General features: G+C 38.0%; 1 protein-coding gene across 1 annotated transcript in view; it reads left to right on the forward strand.

The window, feature by feature from the left end:
- The window catches only part of LOC140843070 (transcription initiation factor TFIID subunit 1-like), a 118,686-nt gene that overhangs the window by 74,092 nt on the left and 20,442 nt on the right, over window positions 1–24,152 (forward strand). Inside the window, 12 exon segments of the mRNA XM_073228284.1 lie at window positions 971–1,184; window positions 1,651–1,700; window positions 1,703–1,815; window positions 3,157–3,348; window positions 3,351–3,379; window positions 6,083–6,191; window positions 12,768–12,866; window positions 13,163–13,340; window positions 16,831–16,898; window positions 18,013–18,135; window positions 18,888–18,980; window positions 19,063–19,147. Of these exon segments, the coding sequence (XP_073084385.1) occupies window positions 971–1,184; window positions 1,651–1,700; window positions 1,703–1,815; window positions 3,157–3,348; window positions 3,351–3,379; window positions 6,083–6,191; window positions 12,768–12,866; window positions 13,163–13,340; window positions 16,831–16,898; window positions 18,013–18,135; window positions 18,888–18,980; window positions 19,063–19,147 (1,353 nt within the window).

Below are 24,152 nucleotides of genomic sequence, written 5' to 3' on the forward strand. Positions count from 1 at the left end.
CCCATACTGTTGGTTGCCTTTTTGTTCTACTGATGGTGTCCTTTGCTGTACAGAAGCTTTTTAGTTTGAAGTACTCCTGCTTGTTCTTTTTTGCTTTTGTTTCCCTTGCCTGAGGAGATGTGTTCATAAAATAGTTACTCATGTTTATATTCAAGAGAGTTTTGCTTATGTTTTTTTTATCTGAGTTTTATGGTTTCATGACTTCATTCAGGTCTTTGATCCATTGAGGTTTACTTTTGTGTATGGAGTTGGACAGTAATCCAGTTTCTTTCTTTTGCATATGGCTCCCCAGTTTTGCAAACACACTAGTTGAAGAGGTTGTCATTTCCCTATTGTATGCCCATGGCTCCTTTATCATATGTTAATTGGCCATATATGTGTGGGTTTATATCTGGGCTCTCTGATCTATGGCTCTGTTCTTATGCCAGTATCAGATTGTCTTGATGACTTTGGCTTTGTAGTAGAGCTTGAAGTTGGGGAGCGTAATCCCCCCGCTTTATTCTTCCTTCTAAGGATTACTTTGGATATTTGGTTTCTTTTGTGGTTCCATATGAATTTTAGAACTATTTGGTCTAGTTCATTGAAAAATGCTGTCAGTATTTTAATAGGGATTTCATTGAATCTGGGTGCTTTTCTTACGATGATCATCAGCTGTTTCCTGCTTTGACTTTTCTCTTGTGCTATTCAGAGGAATGAGAATATACCTCTTGCTGCTCTGTCCCCTATAACAACATGTAGTTTTTGGAGAACTTTTCATATTTTGTACTTATAAAAACAGGAACATTGACGGTGGTAAAGTGAAGTCATGAAAAGACAAATCAATGTATTTGAGGGGCTGGTGGTTACTTTGGTTCTTTCTATAGAGCTGTGGTTTTGTGGCATATAGAGCTTCAGTGTCTCTACCCAATCCCAAGAAAATGGCTCTTTGAGTCATAGGGGTAGTTTGTCGAAATCTGTTTCTGCCTTGCAGCAGCAGGCTCAGCAGCAGCAGGAAACAATCACAGAGACAATGACACAGCTTCTGTGCCTAGCCTGAACTCTTCTGCCACTGGCCGTTGTCTTAAGATTTATCGCACATTTCGAGATGAAGAAGGGAAAGAGTATGTTCGATGTGAGACAGTTAGAAAGCCAGCTGTCATCGATGCCTATGTGCGTATACGGAACACAGAAGATGAGGAATTCATGTGAGTTTAATTCACCAGTGTGGTGTGGTAAAGAGAATGAGAAGAATGGTGGGGAATTGGGGTAAGGGTGGGTGCTTGAGTTTTAGAAACTGTTTTCTGTACTGTTTTCCCTAGAAATCTTTTAACTGGGAGCAGTCTTGTCTTCATTTACATCTTTGGGTTTGAAGCCAAAGATCACAGGGAGAACTCCAAATGTGCCACCAAAAAGGCATGCTTTCGGTTGCCCCTGAGTCCTTTGCATTTTAGTTGGTTGGTTGTTAAAAATCTTAGGGTTTACTCACAACTTCTCATTCTGGGAGAGAGGCCTCTGTGCCTGTGCAAGGCTGATGATGAAGGGAGATGGGAATGCCAAGTAGTCTCTTGTTTTTCCGTCTGGATGGATTACTTTAGTTTTGAGATGTTCAGCTAATAGAATAGTCTTGTTAAAGTGCTCATGGTTTTGTGATAATTTTGTCTTTGTTATTAGTCGAAAATTTGTCCAGTTTGATAAGTAGCATCGAGAAGAGATGCGAAAAGAATGCGCAGGATTCAAGAGCAGCTGAGGCGGCTTAAGAGGAACCAGGAAAAGGAGAAGCTTAAGGGCCGTCCTGAGAAGAAGCCCAAAAAAATGAAGGAGCGTCCTGTCCTAAAAGTAAGTATGATGTGGCATGATCATACAGAAGAAAGCAAACCTTTCCCTTTAGCTTTTGGTATCCTCCCTTACTGGGAATGAGGGCAGTGTCATGGAAAGCTAGTTTCAAATGATGTGGCTGCTTGGCTGTTAACAGTATTGGTGTGACTGATACTGATACCACCAATTTGGGGCCCTTGGGGGTAATTTTATACTTCATCTGGAAGAATTTTCTAGGAGTCGAGATAGGTTTGGTGGATTTTTTTTACATGCACGTTCATGTTCTTAGATACATATTTACACACACATGTATCTTATTTTTAAATTGTACAAATTAACAGAAGCAACAGAAAAAAACACATTCCGGGTAGTTTTGCATAACCCAGATAGGAATGCTGATGGTACTGTACAATGTAGCTGTAATATGACTCATAAAATGAGGCAACTATGGTACAGTGGAAAGAGCCATGGACTTGGAAACAAGATCTGGACTCAGGTTCTGGTTCTACCATTTGATAGCTCTGTGACCTTACCCGCCTCAAGCCTATTTCCTATAAAATGACACCTGTCCCACAGTGTTGTTGTATTAAGTGACCTAATGCATGGGAATCACTTTATAAACTGTTAAATTCTTGGCAGATATAAACTGCTGTTATGTGTACTGAGGTCATTAGTATTTTAGTGTTTCTTTCTTGTAGGTGATATGATATAAACGTGACACAGTACTGACCTGACCTCATATTTTCTTATTAAGGTATTATTGACATATGAAGGTTTCACTTGAAAAACAGTCTGGTTACTACATTTGCCCATATTGAGTCTCCCCCATACCCTATTGCAGTCACTGTCCATCAGTGTATTAAGATGCCACAGTCACTGCTTGTTTTCTCTGTGCTACACTGAGTACTGACCTCATTTTATAGATGAAACTGAGGTCAGTTTCAAAACTTAGATGGAGACTTGGTATTATTAAGCCTTTTCCTTCCGGCTCAGAATATACCCATGCTAGCTGCCTGTGTGGCTGAATGCAGCCTTGGGCCAGCCTTGGGCTTCCAGCAGCCTTTCTCCTGCATGTTTGACATTATCAATGTTTACAACTTAAACTGGGAGTGAAAATCCTCTCCCTTTTCTTCCTTAGTTGATTTTCAAAGAAATGATCATTCTCTGTATTTTATTTTATTTTTAATGTATCAGTTCCATACATGCATTTTTGTCTAGTGGTTTCTGGTTGAAAGGCCTATAACAATTCTATTAGAAAAAAGTTCTGAACCTGCCTTTGTTTCTCTCCTGGCTCCCATGTATTTTTTAACACTAGCATGCAGCCTACTTACTCCTGTCATGTTGATACTTTTCTTTTTGCAGCAGAAATGTGGGGCTTGTGGTGCCATTGGGCACAGGAGGACAAACAAATTCTGCCCCCTCTATTATCAAACAAATGCCCCACCTTCCAAACCTGTTGCCATGACTGAGGAGCAGGAGAAGGAGTTGGAAAAGACAGTCATTCATAATGATAATGATAATGAAGAACTTATCAAGGTTGAAGGGACCAAGATTGTTTTGTTTTGGGGAAACAGCTAATTGAGAGGTAAGGGAAAGCAGATCTGTTGGAGGCTGATGATATTGATGGGTGGCAGGGGTGGATGTGATGTGTTTTCTGCAGTTAACATGGATGGATTTTCCTCAGTAATTGTTGCCAGTAATGAAAATTAGTCTTTTGTCAGGAAGCACTCAGGTTCCACTAATTACCACTGGATGTGCTACCGAACTTTCTGAGTCTCAGTTTCCTTTTACAAAAGAGAACTACCCATACCAGGGTACCCATGAAGATAAACTGAGAGGGACTATATAGAACATGTAGAACAGTGCCTGGCATATAATAGATGCTCTTCGTATTCTACTTGCCAGCACTGGTAACATTCTTAAGGTCCCTAACCACACTATTCTGATAGTGAACATCCAAATAGATCAAGGAGACATAAACGATGCTTGTATGTACCTGTCTCTTTCCCTCAGAGAATTTAATATTGATAATCAAGTGGAGAAGTTTTTAATGAAAGAAGATTTTCCCCCTAACTTTATAGTTTGAAATTGGAAACCTACAGAAAGTTGGAAGAAAAATACACTATACTAATCCTCTAAACTCACCAACTGTTAAAACGTTTGTCACATTTGCTTCATCTTAAATCTAAACCATTTTTTTTCCTGAACCATTTGGAAGTAAGTTGCTGGCATCATGACATTTTAGTCATGAACTCTTTCACACACATCTTCTAATAAGGACATACCATTATACTGTTATTACAGCTAAGAAAATTAACACTGATTAAGTCATATCTGATATTCAGTATTCAGATTTCCCTGGTTGTCTCAATGCTGTGTTGCATATCCTCTGTGCAGAATCCAATCCCAGTTCAAACATTAAGCATTTTGAGTGTCTCTCAATCTAGAACTGTCCTCTGCACATGTTTTTTTTCACATGTCGTGTCTTTGGCAAGGTGATATTATGTACTTACTACACCACATCAGGAAGCACGTAATGTCAGGTTTTCTCATGAGTTTTAATCTTGTTAAAGCGATCCTGCAGATTCCTCTGTAATAAATATATGTTTTTCCCTTTGTAATTAATAAGAGGGTGAATAATCTGTTCCCAAACAATCTTTCTCTTAGTAGGTTTAGCATTGATGATCATTGCTTAAGTCAATTGTTATGTTAGGAGTTGCAAAACGGTGGTTTTTATATGTAGCGTTCTTCCCGCGTTAACTGGCATGCTCTAAAGAAGAGCTTTCCTTCCCTTTTGTTTGAGTATTACTATGGATTCTGAAATTCTTTCCTTTGTAATCTTAATGTCTTGTAACTCATTAACATCATTATTAATTTTGATGTTCATGTCTTAAACTTGACCTCTTCCAGCTAGATCCTTTGTCCTTTTGAAATGACCCTATAATTCTTTGAGAACTTCTTGTCTTTCTGACACAAGATATTCTAGGCTGTCCTTGAAATTTCCCTGTCCAAGACCTAGAGTCAGCCAGTTTTCCAAGGAGCTGTGGTTCCTTTTATTAGGGAATGGTATTTAGAAAACCAAGATCTAGATGTTAGGTATGCTCATTGCCACTAAGATATCATTGCTTCTAGGCTTTTAGTAGACAGAACTAGGAAGTGTACATATATCTGTCAATCACAACTTCATTATGATACCTCTAATTCAGATTGCATCTATGCATTCTTCTTCATCTTCCCCCATTCCATATTTGTATCCTTCCTGTCATTCCCAACATCAACATATTTATTCATTTTCTCTGTTCTTAGTATAGTTTGAGAATTACAATACTAATATCTCTATTAGCAACAAATATATGAAGTAGATTCATGGTGTTTTCTGTAGTTTGTTGTCTTTGGACTGTAAGTCACTGAAGTTGTGCAGTCAGGATATGATACTCACAATATATTTGAATTCTTTTTTGTGTGTAATTTCTTTATGAATTTGATAGTTATATTCATTTGGTTTTTTATTGAGGTAAAATTGGTATATGACATAAAGTTTCAGGTGTACAGTATTTTAACTTGATATTTATATCGTGATCACCACCATAAGTCTCGTTCCCATCTATCACCATACAATTTGTTTCTGTTTCTATTAAGTTTGGGATCTTTTTTCCATCCTTGTTAATTTATGTTTTTGGTACCTGTAACAGTCATGTTTTATAGCACATTAGAAAAGGAAATATAGTATTTTGATCCTATACAATAGAAGGGAAGAAGCTGGGTTTTTAATGACTGAGGGAAAAACAAACTTGTTTTTCTTTTTAAACCACTTTTTAATACCATTCGTGTTTCCATTCTGAGTAACTTAAGTTTCCTAAGACTTTAACCCTAAAAATGTTGGAGCTGGAAGGTTTCCTGGAATTCCTTTAGCCTAGTTCCCTTATCTGCCAAAAAGGAAAGTGAGGTGAAGTTACTTACAGCTTGCCCAGTTCTTTATTAATTTGGAGATCCTATAAGGCCTTGGCTGATCTGAGCCTTAGATCTGAGCAAGAATACTGTATCCAGCATGATTATCATTAAAATTTGAAGGAGGGATTAAACAATTTCCAGACAAGCAAAAGTTGAGAGAATTTGCCTCCCACAGACCACCTCTACAGGATATTTTAAAGGGACTGCCCTAGCTTTTGGTTAGGCTTTTTACCCGCAAGGCTTTTGCTCTGGTACTTCGGACATTTTCACTGCAGTTGCTTTTTTTCTGGCAACTGGAAATAGGGACTGCACACTATGAAAGTGTTATTGATTGCAGTGCTAATGAAGTTCGCAGAAAATCTCTGGTTCTTAAGTTCCCTAAACAGCAATTTCCTCCAAAGAGGAAATGGCACGTTGGAACCAGTGTTCACTGTGACAATTTGAATGTGAGTATTTGTATTGCTTCTTTATGACCAGATGGGGTTCGTATTGATTCCCTTTACGCTCTAACCCATGGCTGTGGCACTTCCTTAGATTCTTCTTTTGACTTTGCCCTAAAAACTATGTGTAGTGTTTGTTACAAGATTGCCAAACTCTGTTTATCTAGCTAGAAAGTATTGGGTTTTTCAAGTCTGAAGAAACATTCTGGGTCGAAGGTGCTCAAGATGCCAGCATGAGTAGAGCAGTGGAAATATCCTCCCAAAACCATACATACTTTGAAAATACAGCAAATACAACTATTCCTAAAAGAGACACCAGAAGATACAGTACAACAGCCAGGTTACATCTACATCTGCGAGAACTCAGCATCTCATGAAAAGGGTGATTCAAAGCTGTGACCTGGTAGGATCTGAGCACTCCCCTAACCGCAGCTCACTGGTAGGAGGAGAAGAATCAGAGTGGGGAGGGAGTGGAAACACAGGGCTGCTAAATAACCAACCGTAGTAATCTGCCCCAGGAGCACAGACACATATTGCATGGTGTACTGGATATTTGAGAAATGGGAAAGTAAAGTCCAAGACAGAGTCTGTGAGCGGGTCCCCACAGCCAGCTCTCCTAGGACAAAAGAAAAGCAGGTGCTTTAGAATTCTTAAAGAGACAGTGGTTTAGCAGGTAGACAAAATCGTCCCAGCACATGCACCCAAGCAGACTGGGAATCTTAAGGAACGTCAGACACCCTAATCTACTCGGTGGCAATGCGGTTCCGAAGCCCCTCATGGCAATAAGCAGGCTGCCGTTCGTTCCCCTCCACCGGCACTGCACGGAAACAGCTCACTGCAAGGAAATTGCTGCAGACCAGCCGGGAAGCAGCCTCACCCACAGAAACCACACAGTCTTCTGCCAGCGTGCAGCTAACTGGGCCAGAACCTGAGGCTTTGCACCAGGGACAGAGGAAGCTGGCACAAAGTCCAGAAGGGATGAAGGGATGAAGGGCTGCCGTTCTCGTAGAAGAACATGCCATGCGCCTGCAACCCCTGGCAGTGCCCTGGGCTATCCCAAGGGCTGCACTACGCATGGCAGCTCAGGGTATTAACCCAGAGATGGCTCCCTGTGTGTGGTTAACTGGCACAGGCAGTGGAGAAGGGCAAAGTGACCATCAAGCAGGAAGGGACTTTGTTCTCCCAGCTGACACACGTGCCACTTGCCAGTGATCACTTCTCTTGCCATGAAAAACCAAAAGGACCTGGTCCAGTCCAAAATCTCTCAAACATTGCCAGAGAGAGGGCATGGAAAGAAAGTTATAACCAATCTTCCTGGAGAAGAATTAAAAACTAAAGTCATAACCATGCAGATGGAGCTGCAGAGAAATATGCAAGAGCTAAGTGATGAAGTCTGGAGGGAGGTAATAAAAACGAAACAATAAAAAGAAGGATGTAAAGAGGAGACTGGATGAGGTGCAAGAGACTGTTAATGGGCTAGAAATCAGAGAACAGGAATACAGAGAATTGAGACAGAGAAAGGTAAAAGGATCTTTAGGAATGAAAGAATGTTAAGAGAACTGTGTGACCAATCCAAATGGAATCATATTTGCATTATAGAGGTACCAGAGAAGAAGAGAGAGAAAAAGGGATAGAAAGTGTCTTTGAAGAAGTAATTGCTGAAAAATTCCCCAAACTGGGGAAGGAAATAGTCTCTCAGACCACAGAGGCCAACAGATCTCCCACCACAGGGGACCCAAGGAGGACAACACCAAGACATATAATAATTAAAATGGCAAAGAACAAAAACAAGGACAGAGTATTAAAGGCAGCCAGAGAGAGAAAAAAGGTCACCTACAAAGGAAAACCCATCAGGCTATCATCAGACTTCTCAACAGAAACCTTACAGGCCAGAAGAGAATGGCATGATAAATTTAATGCAATGAAACAGAAGGGCCTAGAAGCAAGAATACTGTATCCAGCATGATTATCATTAAAATTTGAAGGAGGGATTAAACAATTTCCAGACAAGCAAAAGTTGAGGGAATTTGCCTCCCACAGACCACCTCTACAGGGTATTTTAAAGGGACTGCCCTAGATGGAAGTACTCCTAAGGCTAAATACAGGTGACCAGAGAAAATAAAATCACAGCAAAGAAAGCAAACCAACCAAATACAAACAAAAGGCAAAAAATAAATCAGCTATATACAAAAGCAGTCAAGGAAACACAAAGGAGAACCAAATAAAACACCTAACATATAAAGAGTGGAGGAGAAAGAATAAGAAGGGGGAGAAATAAAGAATCATCAGAATGTGTTTATAATAGCGCAATTGAGTTAAATTTAGATAGATAGTAAAGAAGCTACCCTTGAACCTTTGGTAAGCATGAATGCTAAGCCTGCAATGACAATAAGTACATATCTATCGACAATCTCCCTAAATGTAAATGGACTGAATGCACCAATCAAAAGACACAGAGTAATAGAATGGATAAAAGAGCAAGACCCATCTATATGCTGCTTAGAGGAGACTCACCTCAAACCCAAAGACATACACAGATTAAAAGTGAAGGTATGGAAAAAGGTATTTCATACAAAGAACAGGGATAAAAAAGCAGGTGTTGCAGTACTTGTATCAGACAAAATAGACTTCAAAACAAAGGAAGTCACAAGAGAAAAAGAAGGACATTACATAATGATAAAGGGGGCAATTCAACAGGAGGATGTAACCATTATAAATATATATGCACCCAACACAGGAGCACTGACATATGTGAAACAAATACTAACAGAATTAAAGAAGGAAATAGAATGCAATGCATTCATTTTACTAGACTTGAACAAACCACTAGCTCCAAAGGACAGATCAACCAGACAGAAAATTAGTAAGAACACAGAGGCACTGAACAACACACTAGAACAGATGGAACTAACAGACATTTACAGAATTCTACACCCAAAAGCAGCAGGGGAATACACGTTCTTCTCAAGTGCACATGGAATGTTTTCCAGAATAGACCACATACATGCAAGGCCATAAACAGCCTCAGTAAATTCAGAAAGATTGAAATTCTACCAACCAACTTCTCAGATCACAAAGGTATAAGACCAGAAGTAAATTGTACAAAGAAAACAAAAAGGCTTATAAACACATGGATACTTAACAATGTGCTCCTTAATAATTGATGGATCAATGACCAAAATAAAACAGAGATCAAGCAATATATGGAGACAAATGAAAACAACTGTACAATGCCCAGAATTCTGTGGAAGGCAGTGAAGGCAGTTCTAAGAGGAAAGTATATAGCAATCCAGGCCTATTTAAAGAAGGAAGAACAATCCCAAATGAATAGTCTAAAGTCACAATTATTGAAACTGGAAAAAGAAGAACAAATGAGGCCCAAAGTCAACAGGAGGGATATGATAAAGAGTAGAGCAGAAGTAAATAAAATTGAGAAAAATGAAAATGAAACAGTAGAAAGAATCAGTGGAAACAAGAGCTGGTTCTTTGAGAAAATGAACAAAATAGATAAACCCTAGCCAGATTTAAAAGAAAAAGAGAAGCTACAGACATAAACAGAACAGAAATGAGAAAGGAAAAATCATGACGTACCCCACAGAAATACAAAGAATTATGAGAGAATTGTATGAAAACCCATATGCCAACAAGCTGGAAAACCTAGAAGAAATGGACAACTTCCTAGAAAAATACAACCTTCCAAGAGTGACCCAGAAAGAAACAGAAAATCTAAACAGACCAATTACCAGCAGTGAAATTGAATAGGTAACAATAAAAATTACACAAGAACAAAAGCCCCAGGCCAGATGGATTCACTGCTGAATTTTATCAGGCTTTTAGAGAAGACGTAATACCCATTCTCCTTAAAATTTCAAAAAAATAGAAAAGGAGGTAATACTGCAAAACTCATCTTATGATGCCGGCATCACTCTAATACCAAAACCAGTCCAACGCCCCTCAAAAAAAGAAACTTACAGACCAATATCACTGATGAACATAGATGCATAAATACTCAAAAAAATATTAGCAAACCATATTCAAAAATACATCAAGAGGATCATACACCATGATCAAGCGGAATTCATATAAGGGATGCAAGGATAGTACAACATTCAAAAAGCCATCAACATCATCCACCACATCAACAAAATGAAGGACAAAAACCACACGATCATCTGCATAGATGTCGAAAAAGTAGTTGAAAATTTTCAACATCCATTCATGATAAAAGCTCTCAACAAAACGTGTATAGTGGGCAAATACCTCAACATAATAAAGGCCATATATGACAAAAACTCAGCCAACATTGTACTTAAGCATGAGAAGCTGAAAGCTTTTCATGTCAGATTGGCAACAAGACAGCGATGCCCACTCTCCTCACTGTTAGTCGACAAAGTACTAGATGCTCTAGTCACAGCAATCAGACAAAACAAATAAAGCACATCCATATTGTTAAGGAAGAAGTGTCACTATTTGCAGGTGACACGATATTGTACATCAAACACCCTAAGGACTCCATTCCAAAACTACTAGATGTAATATATGAATTCAGAACATTTGTGGAGTGCAAAATTAATATACAGCAATCTGTTGCTTTCCTATACACTAATGATGAGCTAGCCAAAAGAGAAATCAGAAAAACATTTCCTTTCACAACTGCATCGAAAAGAATAAAATTGCTAGGAAAAAACCTAACAAAGTGAAAGATCTATGCCCTATACCCTGAAAACTACAAAATACTCCTAAGAGAAATTAAAGAGGACACTAACAAATGGAAACTCATCCCATGCTCTTGGTTAGGAAGAATTAATATTGTCAAAATGGCCATCCTGCCCAAAGCAATCTACAGATTCAATGCATTCCCTATCACAATACCAACAGCATTCTTCAACGATCTTGAACACAGTTTTAAAATTCACATGGAACCACAAAAGACCCCGAATGCCAAAGCAGTCCTGAGGAGGAAGAATAAAGTAGAGGGGATTTCACTTCCCAACCTCAATCTCTTCTACAAAGCCACAATGATGTAGAAAATTTGGTACTGGCCCAAGAGCAGACCCATAGACCAGTGGAACAGAAGAGAGAATCCAGATATTAACCCAAAAATATATGCTCAATTAATATATGATAAAGGAGCCACAGACATACAATGGGGAAGTGACAGCCTCTTCAACAGCTGGTGTTGGCAAAACTAGACAGCTACATGTAAGAGAATGAAACTGGATCACTGTCTAACCCCATACACAAAAGTAAATTCAAAATGGATTAAAAACATGAATGTAAGTCATGAAATCATAAAACTCTTAGAAAATAACATAGACAAAAATCTCTTGGACATAAACATGAGCAACTTCATCATGAACATATCTCCCAGGCAAGGGAAGCAAAAGCAAAAATGAACAAGTGGGACTTTATAAAGCTGAGAAACTTATGTACAGCAAAGGAAACCATCAATAGAACAAAAAGGTATCCTACAGTATGGGAGAACATATTCATAAATGACAGATCCGCTAAAGGATTGACATCAAAAATATATAAAGAGCTCACATACCTCCACAAACAAAAAGCAAATAATCCAATTAGAAAATGGTCAGAGGAGCTGAACAATCAGTTCTCCAGAAAAGAAATTGAGATGGCCAACAGGCACATGAAAAGATGCTCCTCATTGCTAATCATCAGAGAAATGAAAATTAAAACCACAATGACATTTCTCCTCATACCAGTTAGGATAGCCACCATCCAAAAGATAAACAACAACAAATGTTGGCGAGTATATGGAGAAAGGGTAACCCTCTCTCCAACACTGCTGGTGGGAATGTAAATTAGTTTCCATTGTGGAAAGTCGTATGAATATTCCTCAAAAAACTCAAAATAGAAATACCATTTGACCCTGGAATTCCACTCCGAGGAATTGACCCTAAGAATGCATCAACACAGTTTGAAAAAGACAGATGCACACCTATGATTATCACAGCACTATTTACAATAGCCAAGAAATGGAAGCAACCTAAGTGTCCATCAGTGTATGAGTGCATAACGAAGATGTGGTACATATACACAATGGAATATTATTGAGCCTTAAGAGGAAAATAAATCTTTACCATTTGAAATAACATGGATGGAGCTAGAGGGTATTAGGCTCAGTGAAATAAGCCAGGTGGAGAAAGACATTTCAAATGACTTCACTCATCTGTGGAGTACAAGAACAAAGAAAAAACTGAAGGAACAAAACAGCATCAGAGTCACAGAACTGAAGAATGGAGTAACAGTTACCAAAGAGAAAGGGATTGGGGAGGGTGGTTGGGAGAGGAGGGATATGAGCAAAAAAGGGGTATTATCACAGGCACAAATAATGTAGCCGGGGTGGGGGAGGCTCATGAGGGAGGCTGTACAACGCAGAGATGACAAGTAGTGATTCTATAGCATCTTGATACGCTGATGGACAGTGACTGGAGTGGGGTATGTGGTGGGGACTTGATGATGGCGGTAGTGTAGTAACCATAATGTTGCTCATGTAATTGTACATTAATTATACCAAAATTAAAAATTAAAAAAGTAGCATTCTTATTTCTTGTTTCTCTATAGAGACCTCATAAGTCCATTCACCAGCACCAGACAGACCCATTGGTGACATTGTCCTCCATCTTGGAGTGTATCATCAGTGACATGAGAGAGCTTCCAAATGTGAGTTCATTGCATACATATCTACAGTGGGGATGCAAGGCCCTTTCTTCTGTGTATAATTACAGGTACAGGGCAGTAGATAGAGTCACAGCTGCCTGGACCTCCTAATTTTTCGGTATATAGTTGTTTCGTTTTTTTCTTTAACAGTTTAGTTAAAGAGGAAGTCAGACCTGTTCCATCTAGAAAGATTCCTTTGAGAGTTGATATCCACTTAGACAGGTAAAAAGTAAGTTTTCAGGAATTGGCTCTGGCAAGTGTTCTTTGCTCATTAATGGTGCTGGATTTTGTTTGCACAGACATACCCTTTCCACACTCGAGTCAATGGAAAGGTTGTCAAGGACTACTACAGAATTATCACTCGACCAATGGACTTACAAACACTCCGTGAAAATGTGCGTCAACACCTCTACCCATCTCGGAAAGAGTTCAGAGACCATTTGGAACTAATTGTAAAAAACAGTGCAATCTACAATGGTAAGAATCACCTGATCCTTGACTACGAAGGTCACCGTTCAGATCCTTATTTATCACTTAATAGTCCTAAATTCAGACTAGCTTGGACACTGAAAGGACACACAATGTATGGAGGCTTTTTGGGGTTATGAAAATCATGTATACATGTTCTAGTCATTTAATAAATACTGCTTTTTTTAAGAAGAAAATAATAAATAGCTAACATTTATTTAACATTTTCTAAGTGCCATGCACTGTTAAGCACTTTATATATATTTACTTACATACTATAATTCTCAGGACAAGCCTGAGATTATTTTTTTATTAAGGGATCTTTGATAAACTCTCTTATGAAGGTTTCACATGAAAAACAATGTGGTTATTACTACATTTACCCATATCATCAAGTCCTCCCTCACACCCCATCAAAGTCACAAATAGTGCTGCTGCTTATTCCCACTTTTTAATGTACCCTCTGTATAATTTGGAGTGTATCTGTTGAAATGAAAGAATTTCATGGAGAGTACTGGGGGAAGAAGTGGGCCTAAGTAAGCAGAAGGGAGAGAGATTCTGTGTGGATGGAACATGTTCAGAAACTGTGCTTGTGACCATATTTGCTGTATGTGAATCTTTGATTTGATCTACAGATCTTTTAACATAGGGGCAGTTATATGCTCAAGCTGGAAAGGCAAGGAGGAAGAAATCTGTTTTCTGAGTCTTAAAAGTGGGTAAACAATATAGCTTCTGCACGTAAAGGATAAAGTTTTCTAGTTTCTAGTTGTGTCCTTGTCCATAGGTTCATATATAGACATAGGGATTAAGAGTGCAGCCAGAGTATGAATAATGGCTCTGCCACTTATTAATTGAGTTACCTCAGACAAGTTATTTAATCTCAGTTTTTTCATCTGTACAGCTGGGACAGTAGTAGTACCTAGATTTTAAGACCTTTCACAAGCAGGCCTAACCCATTTATCTAGTCTCATCACCTGTGACTGGATACCACAACTACTGTAGACTCCTGCTACACTCAACATATACTTCACAAAATTTCTTCATGTGTTTGTACCATCTTTGCTCTCTGAAATGCTTTCTTCCCTTTCAGTGGTAAATTTCCATTCATATTTCCAGACCAGTTCATATCATCTCTTCATGAAGAGTTATTCAAATTGCCTAACGTATCCATTTTTTTGTCCTTTTGCTCTCCAGCACAATTAAATCTATGTTTTTAGGTGGTGTAATATATATAATTATTTATGTATCTGATTCTCCCACCACTTTGTGTCCTTCTAGAGAGACCATGTCTTACTCATCGTTGTATTCCCAGGACCTAGCAGAGTGCCAGACACATACATACATACAAGGGAAGAATAACTTTGTTAAGTCCAACTGTCATTCAACTTTCAAGGATAAATAATTAAAACAAAAATCAGATTGGAAGGGGAACTGAAAGCTAAGTATTGACTTTGAAAATACGGAGTTTGAAGTATCTGTGGGTCATTTAGGTGGAGATGTTAGTAAAAAAAAGAAGGAGGAAAATTTTAAAGTTAGAACTGTCTTATAGCCTTACATCCCTCTCTAGCTCAGTCTTCTTTCTTCTCAGACCAAGGTGGTGGTCATTCGGCTAAAAAGTAGCAGAGATGTGAATACAAGTATATCTTATGTAAAGCCTATGCTCTTGACCACCATGCTCCACATACGCCTCCACTTACTCATTTCCCATTTGTACCTCACAACTCTGCAGTTGCCTTATGCAGAAATACTAGCAGCCTCCTAACTGTGGGTGGATCAGATGGCCTATTTCAGAGATACCTTTTATTTAAACAGCTTTGTTGAGCTTTAATTTGTATGCTATATAATTCACCCACTTAACTGGTCAGTTTTAATGTGTGTTATACATGTTGTAGCATGTATCGGTATTTATTACCTCTTTTTATTACCACATGATATTCCTTTTTGCAGAGATCCCGTTTTTAAAAATCTGTTCATCAGTTTATGGACACCAAGTTGTTTATGCTTTTTGGCTAATACAAATATGCTGCTGTGAACATTTATGTACAAACTATTATGTGGATATTTGTTTTAATTTCTCTTGGATAAATATCTAGGAGTGGAATTGCTTATAACAGATGGTAACTCTATGTTTAGCTTTTTGAACTGCCAGACTGTATCTCCAGAGCAACTGCACTGTTTTACAATCCCAGTGTGTAGTAAGAGTTCCAATTTCTCCACATTTTCTGTCCATCTTTTTTATTTTAACCACCTTGTGGATATGAAGTGGTATCTTACTGTTGTATTCATTTGCATTTCCTTAATGACTAATGATGTCGAGCATCCTTTTTTCCCTCCATCTTTGAAATAGAATTGACATTCAGCACTGTGTAAGTTTCAGTGTATAGCGTAGTAATTTGACTTACATTGTGTTGTCAAATGAGTACCATAGTGTTAGGTTAGCATCCACCATCTTACACAGGTGCAATGAAAGGAGAAAAAATTTGCTTCATTTTGATGAGAACTCTTAAAATATACTTAAAAACTTTCCTATATATCCATACAGCAGTGTTAATTATAGTCATCATGTTGTACGTTATGTCCCTAGTCCTTAATTTATCTTATAACTGGAAGTTTGTGCCTTTTGACCACCTTCCTATAACTCCCTTGCCCCACCCCACCTCTGATAAGTCTGATCTCTTTTTCTGTGAGTTTGGATTTTTGGTAGTGGTGGTGTTGATTTTTTTGGATCCCATAGAAGTGAGATCATGCAGTATTTGTCTTTGCTGTTGAACATTTTATCATGTGCTAAAAATAACTTTCTTGAACTTTTAAAGTGCATTTAGCAGTGTCGACCACTTGATCCTCCTCAATCCTCTCCCTGTTCTGGGGGGACTTTATCTAATCATTTTCCACCTTTTTCATTTTCATGACTTCAGCTGCCATGTATCCACTGATTATCACCATCTTACACTAAATTTGCTTAAATTAGGGCAACTGTAAGTAGGGAGTGTAGAAGATCATTCAAGGAATTTCCTAAAGGAGTTCAGGGAAACTAAAATAACAGTCTGAGATGGGACAGGTATTGTTGTGTGGCAAATGGGAGGACATCATAAACCAGGAGCTCTGTAAATGAAAATTGTAATCACAAATTTTATATGCTAAGTATGGAAAGATATAAATCATGCATTGATCTTCTCAGCCATCTTTCAGCAGATTGTTATTCCCTGTCTATAGTATCATTTACAAGGTATTAAAGGCAGCAGTACTAATAATAGTAGTACTATGTGTGGAGATAACACAAATAAGGAAGAGTTAAAATTAGTTTATTCATACATAGTGTGGATATGCCGTGTTAAGCCCTGAAAAATGGAGCTAACACTAGTATACCTGTCTGACTCAGCAGCAAGGCTGGTGCCTGGCACATAGTTGTATTAGGTGCTTGAGGAAATGTGTTATAAATCTGAAGAGGTATTGGCAGCTCTTGCCTCCTTAATCTTAATAATGTTTTGCTGTAATTTAGGTCTGAAGCACTCACTGACCCAGATCTCTCAGTCCATGCTGGATCTCTGTGATGAAAAACTCAAAGAGGTAAAACATTTAAAATGAGAGAACGGCAGTAGAATGTGAAGGTGGTGGGAGCAGGGTTGAGGAAGTACGGCGTTAACAGAAAGAGGAGTACAGGAGTGTGGAAGTAGCATATCTTCAGTATGTTAGAGTCTGGAAGGGACCTTAGAAATCATATAGTCCAATCCTTTTTTGTAGATGGAAAAACTGAGGTTCATAGAAGAAAATGACTTGCCCTGGGCACCATGACTACTAAATAGTAGAGCTGGGATTAAAATCTAGAACCCACATAACTCTTCAAAAAGGGCCAAGGAAAATGACTTCCCAGGAAGTCAGCTGGAGCTAAGAGACAGTTCTGGCAGGGAGGAATTTTAATTTTTAAAAGATACTGTGTCTATATTCCATCTTCTTACCAAAAAAAAAAAAAAGGAAAAGACACCTTACAAGCTTATAAAAATATACAAGTTGATAATGATGTTAATATGAGGTAGACATCTCATAAAAAAGGATTACCAAATGACCGATAAACATGAGAAGATTCTCAACTTGATCACTGGGAAAATGCAAATTTAAACCAACATACCTACCAGAAGCTAAAATTTAAGAAAACAAACAAAATGAAACCCTGAAAATACAAAGTGTTTGTGAGGATGAGGAATTATTAAAACAATTTTTTCCTAGTATAGTCTGAAATCATTGTATTGGGTTAGATTCCCTTATAGAGAAGTAAGTAATCACCAATAAAGTGTTCAGTGCTTTCAGCAATAGTGTTGTAGCAGAAAGAACATGATATTAAAATCTAACTTGGTAAAGGTGTTTTTGTTGTGGGAGCTAAGCTATTGAGACCCAGGAATGTATATTTTTGGTGATCTATAGGAATAGAAGATAGAATTCCTAAGAGAGTGGTTGGTATATCCCTTTGATGCTTTTGGATGTATTGGTTGATATGGCTCTTTGATCTTTTACTGGAGTATCATTAATCTGGACTTTTTGCCTGGAACTGAGTAGCTGAAAATTCAAAGTTAGAGTCTCTGGCTCAAGGGCAATAGACAACTGAGCTGTAAATTCTCCTTAATTTTCTGTGGTGACCACACCTCAGGAAAACTTCTGTCTTTCCTTTCGCTTTGTTTTGTGTCAGGAAGAAGACAATTTGGCTCGTTTAGAGAAAGCTATCAACCCCTTGCTGGATGATGATGACCAAGTGGCATTTTCTTTCATTCTGGACAACATTGTCACCCAGAAAATGATGGCAGTTGCAGATGTAGGTGGTCTTCGTGCTAAATATTGTGAAGACAGTACAGGGGGAAGGAAAACAGTAGTATTTGCATGTATATGTATGTTGGGGAGTCTGGAGGGTGGTATTTATTGATTGAAAGTGATGTAATTTTAAAAACCAACCTTTTTGCTGTGTGAGGCATTATCACTGAAATCAAAGAGGCCAAGAACCCTATGGATATAGAGGCTTATGCTGCCTATTGTTGCCATTCAGTATTTCAATGTTCCTGAATAGCTCTGTAGAGAGATTAGGATGCCAGCTAGTGGGAGGCTTTGCATTTAGAGGTTCTTCATGACCAACGACAGTTTGATAGTTAACCAGTGTTTGTCGTCATCCTCATGTTTTGTCTTTACAACTTCATGTCCAGGGTTACTGTGTTGATTCAACGTATCATTTTGTTGTAATGATACTCCCTAGGAATTCTGAACTGTTAGCATTCAGTTTGCAGGCATATGTTATATATGTGCAATGCTATAAAACTTCTGGATGGAGCTGGGGATAAGAAATTTTAATTGTAAGTATAGAGCAGGGGATCTTACACTATCAAAGCATAGGAACCTTTAAAGGATTCCGTGAACCCCTTAAATTATATGCAAAGTTTTATGTGATTATGTCTTTCTGGGGAGAGAGTTCATAGCTTTTGTCAGACTCTTAGGAATATTAGTGATTAGGTTTAGAATTTCTGGTATAAAGAATGAGTTTACATTTAATTATTTCTCATGCTTTCTTTTAACTAATCTTGGCCATTTCATCACCCAGTTAATAAGAAGTTTGTTCCAGATTATTATAAAGTGATTGTGAGTCCAGTGGATTTAGAGACTCTACGTAAGGTGAGTGGTTTGTTCTAAAATGTCTCTTTGGAATCAATTAACTTTGTATACGCATCTGAGTCCCTGATTCTTTTAATCACAGAATATCTCCAAGCACAAGTATCAGGGTCGGGACAGCTTTCTGGATGATGTCAACCTTATTCTGGCCAACAGTGTTAAGTACAATGGTGGGAATTTCTCCTCCCCCCTCCTCTTTCCATCAGTCTATCCCTCCAATATTAGTTAGCATTATTAAAATTTAAGTGTATGAAATAACTTTGACCATTGATAGCAGAATCAGTCAAGTGACTTTGCCTTTTAAAAAAAAATACCTTAGTGTACATATTCTGTAAAGTTTGCTAATTTTAATGATGAAAAAGCAATGTACAGTTACTTTTTAACTTTGGAAAGCACAAAAAATGAGATGAAAATGAAAATCAAATGGATATTACTTTGAGGTTTGAGCTATCACTGTTTTCCATGAGATTTAAAACTCACCAATGCCCCAGGCACTTAGATGAAACTTAACGAAAATCTGTGACTGTAGATGATGGTGAGCTTCTTCAAACCATGGAGTTTTTGCTCAGTACGTGAACTGATTGAATAATATATTCCAGCCAGCTACTTACTTATGTGCTCGCTACTTAATCTACTGATAGGAAAGACATAGTCACTCTCCCTCTTTATGTGATTCACACTCTTAATTGGTAGACAGAGTTAAAATGCAGCTTGACAAGGGCTATATTAGAAGGACAGTGTACACTTCAGACACAGAAGGAACACTTTCACCTTAAGGGTTAGGTGATAAAACAATCTGACAGAAGTTCAGTTTTAAATGACTTGCTTGTTAATAACTAAACACTGATTGAGCACCTACTAAATACTGTTTAGTGATCAAAATGTAGATGAGCTAACAAATAAGGCATATATCAAAATATATCCGACATGTATTGTTGAAAACTGATTACTCAATGGTATGTATAGAGGGGGTTGCAAATTCAGATCCTCTAGAGGAGGACATCATTGAGTGACATTGGGCTCAATAGGGACTGATGAGCACATACCCCGTGTAAAGGGATCAGTCACTATTTTTAGCTCGGTTGTTGCCACAGGTGAGGGCTATAAAAGGGATAGTTGGAGGATAATTTTCACTTTGTTCTTGTGTGTACTTAGTGTTTGGATTTTTAAAATTGAGTGTGCTTGTAATTTAAAAAAAAATAAACTTACATTTTTGGAAGGATGGATAAACCAGATAACATCCAGAATTTTGACTTGGAGAACTGGTGCCACTGATTAATATAGGAAGAGTGGTTTTGGAGAAGTGGTAGATATAATCTGGGTTGTGCTGTACTGAGGCAAAGCATCCAAGTGAAGACTTTTTTTTTGGTATCATTACAATTACATGAGGAACATCATGTTTACTAGACTACCCCCTTCACCAAGTTCCCCCCACATACCCCATTATAGACACTGTCCATCAGCCAGTAGTGGTAAGATGCTGTAGAATCACGACTTGTCTTCTCTGTGTTGTACAGCCCTCCCCATGTCACCCCCGAAATTTTACATGCTAATTATAATCCCCCCTTTCTTTTTTCCACCACCTTATCCCTCCCTTCTCACCCATCCTCCCCAATCCCTTTCCCTTTGGTAACTGTTAGTCCATTCTTGGGTTCTGTGAGTCTGCTGCTGTTTTGCTCCTTCAGTTTTCCTTTGTTCTCATACTCCACATATGAGTGAAATCATTTGGTACTTGTCTTTCTCTGCCTGGCTTAGTTCACTGAGCATAATACCCTCTTGCTCCATCCATGTTGTTGCAAATGGTAGGATTTGTTTTCTTCTTATGGCTGAATAATATTCCACTGTGTATATGTACCACATCTTTATCCATTCATCTGATGATGAAAACTTAGGTTGCTTCCATTTCTTGGCTACTGTAAATAGTGCTACAATAAACAAAGGAGTGCATATGTCTTTTTCAAACTGGACTCCTCCATTCCTATGGTAAATTCCTAGGAGTGGGATTTCTGGGTCAAATGGTATTTCTATTTTGAGTTTTTTGAGTAACCTCCATACTGCTTTCCACAATGGTAGAACTAATTTACATTCCCACCAGCAGTGTAGGAGGGTTCCCTTTCTCCACAATCTCGCCAACATTTGTTGTTTGTCTTTTGGATAGCGGCAATCCTTACTGGTGTGAGGAGATATGTCATTTTGGTTTTAATTTGCATTTCTCTGATGACTAGCAATGAGGAGCATCTTTTCATGTGTCTGTTGGCCATCTGAATTTCTTTTCTGGAGAACTGACTGTTCGGCTTCTCTGACCATTTTTTAATTGGATTATTTGCTTTTTGTTTTTTGTTGAGGTGGGTGTGCTCTTTATATACTTTGGATGTCAACTCTTTATCGGATCTGTCATTTATGAATATATTCTCCCGTACTGTAGGATACCTTTTTATTCTGTTGATGGTGTCCTTTAATGTACAGAAGCTTTTCAGCCGAATATAGTCCCACTTGTTCAGTTTTGCTTTTGTTTCCCTTGCCCAGGGGAAGATGTTCATGAAGAAGTCGCTCATGTTTATGTCCAAGAGATTTTTGCCTATGTTTTTTTCTAAGAGTTTTATGGTTTGATGACTCACATTCAGGTTTTTGATCCATTTTCAATTTACTTTTGTGTATGGAGTTAGACAATGATCCAGTTTCATTCTCTAGCTGTCCAGTTTTGCCAGCACCAGCTGTTGAAGAGGCTGTCATTTCCCCATTGTATGTCCATGGCTCCTTTATCGTATATTAATTGACTATATATGTCTGTGTTAATATCTGGACTCTCTATTCTGTTCCACTGGTCTTTGGGTCTGTTCTTGTGCCAATACCAAATTGTCTTAATTACTGTGGCTTTGTAGTAAAGCTTGAAGTTGGGAAGCGAGATTACCCCCTGCTTTATTCTTTCTTCTCAGGATTACTTTAAGTATTTTGGGTCTCTTATGGTTCCATATGAATTTTAAAACTATTTGTTCAACGCTGTTGGTATTTTGATAGGCATTCCATTGAAACTGTAGATTGCTTTAGGCAGGATGGCCGTTTTGACAATATTAATTCTTCGTAGCCAAGAGTGTGGGATGAGTTTCCATTTGTTAGTGACTTCTTTAATTTGTCTTAAGAGTCTCTTGTAGTTTTCAGGGTATAGGTCTTTTGCTTCCTTGGTTAGGTTTATTCCTAGGTATTTTATTCTTTTTGATGCAACTGTGAAAGAAATTGATTTCCTGATTTCTCTTTGAGCTAGTTCATCGTTAGTGTATAGGAAAGCCATGGATTTCTGTGTATTAATTTTGTATCCTGCAACTTTGCTGAATTCAGGTATTTGTCTAGTATTTTTGGAGTGGATTCTTTAGTGTTTTTTATGTTTAATATTATGTTATCTGCTAATAGTGATAGTTTGACTTCTTCTTTACCAGCCTGGATGCCTTGTATTTCTTTGTTTTGTCTGATTGCCTTGGCTAGGACCTCCAGTACTGTTTTGAATAACAGTGGGGAGAGTGGGCATCCCTGTCTTGTTCCTGATCTTAGAGGAAAAGCTTTCAGCTTCTTGCTGTTATGTATGACATTCGCTATGGGTTTGTCATATATGGCCTTTAGTATGTTGAGGTACTTGCCCTCTATACCCATTTTGTTGAGAGTTTTTATCATGAACGGATGTTGAATTTTGTCTAATGCTTTTTCAGCATCTGTGGAGATGATCATGTGGTTTTTGTCCTTTTTGTTGATGTGGTGGATGATGTTGATGGATTTTCAGATGTTGTACCCTCCTTGCATCTCTGAGATGAATCCCACTTGATCATGGTGTATGATTCTCTTGATTTATTTTTGAATTGGGTTTGCTAATATTTTATTGAGTATTTTTGCATCTATATTAATCAGGGATATTGGTCTGTAAGTTTCTTTTTTTGTGGGGTGTTTGCCTGGTTTTGGTATTAGAGTGATGCTGGCTTCATAGAATGACTTTGGGAGTATTCCCTCCTCTTCTATTTTTTGGAAAACTTTAAGGGGAATGGGTATTATGTCTTCTCTTTATGTCTGATAAAATTCAGTGGTGTATCCATCTGGCCCAGTGGTTTTTGTTCTTGGGTAGTTTTTTGATCACCGAATCAATTTTCATTGCTGGCAAATGGTCTGTTTAGGTTTTCTGTTTCTTCCTTGATCACTCTTTGAAGGTTGTATTTTTCTAGGAAGTTGTCCATTTCTTCTAGGTTTTCCATCTTATTAGCATATAGATTTTCATAGTATTGTGTAGTTATTCTTCGTATTTCTGTTGGGTATGTCATGACTTTTCCTTTCTCATTTCTATTTATGTTGTGTGTAGATTCTCTTTTTCTCTTAATAAGTCTGACTAGGGGCTTATCTGTTTTGCTTATTTGCTCGGCGAACCAGCTCTTGGTTTCATGAATTTTTTTCTGTTGTTTCATTTCTCCTCAATTTTATTTATTTATTCTCTGATCTTTATTATGTCCCTCCTGCTGACTTTGGGCCTCATTTGTTCTTTTGTTCTTCTTTTTCCAGTCTACGTAATTGTGACTTTAGACTATTCATTTGGGATTGTTCTTTCTTCTTTAAATATGCCTGGATTGCTACACACTTTCCTCTTAAGACTGATTTTGCTGTGTCCCACGGAAGTTGGGGCTTTGTTCTGTTGTTTTCATTTATCTCCATATATTGCTTGATCTCTGTTTTAATTTGGTCATTGATCCATTGATTATTTAGGAGCATAGTGTTAAGGCTCCATTTGTTTGTGAGCCTTTTTGTTTTCTTTGTACAATTTATTTCTAGTTTTACACCTTTGTGGTCTGAGAAGTTGCTTAGTAGTATTTCAAATATTTTTGAATTTACTGAGGCTCTTTTTGTGGCCTTGTATGTATTCTATTCTGGAAAATGTTCTGTGTGCATTTGAGAAGAATGTGTATCCTGCTGCTTTTGGGTGTAGAGTTGTGTAGATGTGTTAGGTCCATCTTTTCTAGTGTGTTGTTCAGTGCCTCTGTGTCCTTACTTTCTGTCTGGTGGATCTGACCTTTGGAGTGAATGGTGTATTGAAGTCTCCTAGAATGAATGCATTGCATTCTATTTCCTCCTTGATTTCTGTTAGTTTTTGTTTCACAAATGTTGGTGCTCCTGTATTGGGTGCATATATATTTATGATGGTTA

Source organism: Manis javanica, unplaced genomic scaffold, assembly GCF_040802235.1.
Source record: "Manis javanica isolate MJ-LG unplaced genomic scaffold, MJ_LKY HiC_scaffold_24, whole genome shotgun sequence".
Lineage (NCBI taxonomy): Eukaryota > Metazoa > Chordata > Mammalia > Pholidota > Manidae > Manis > Manis javanica.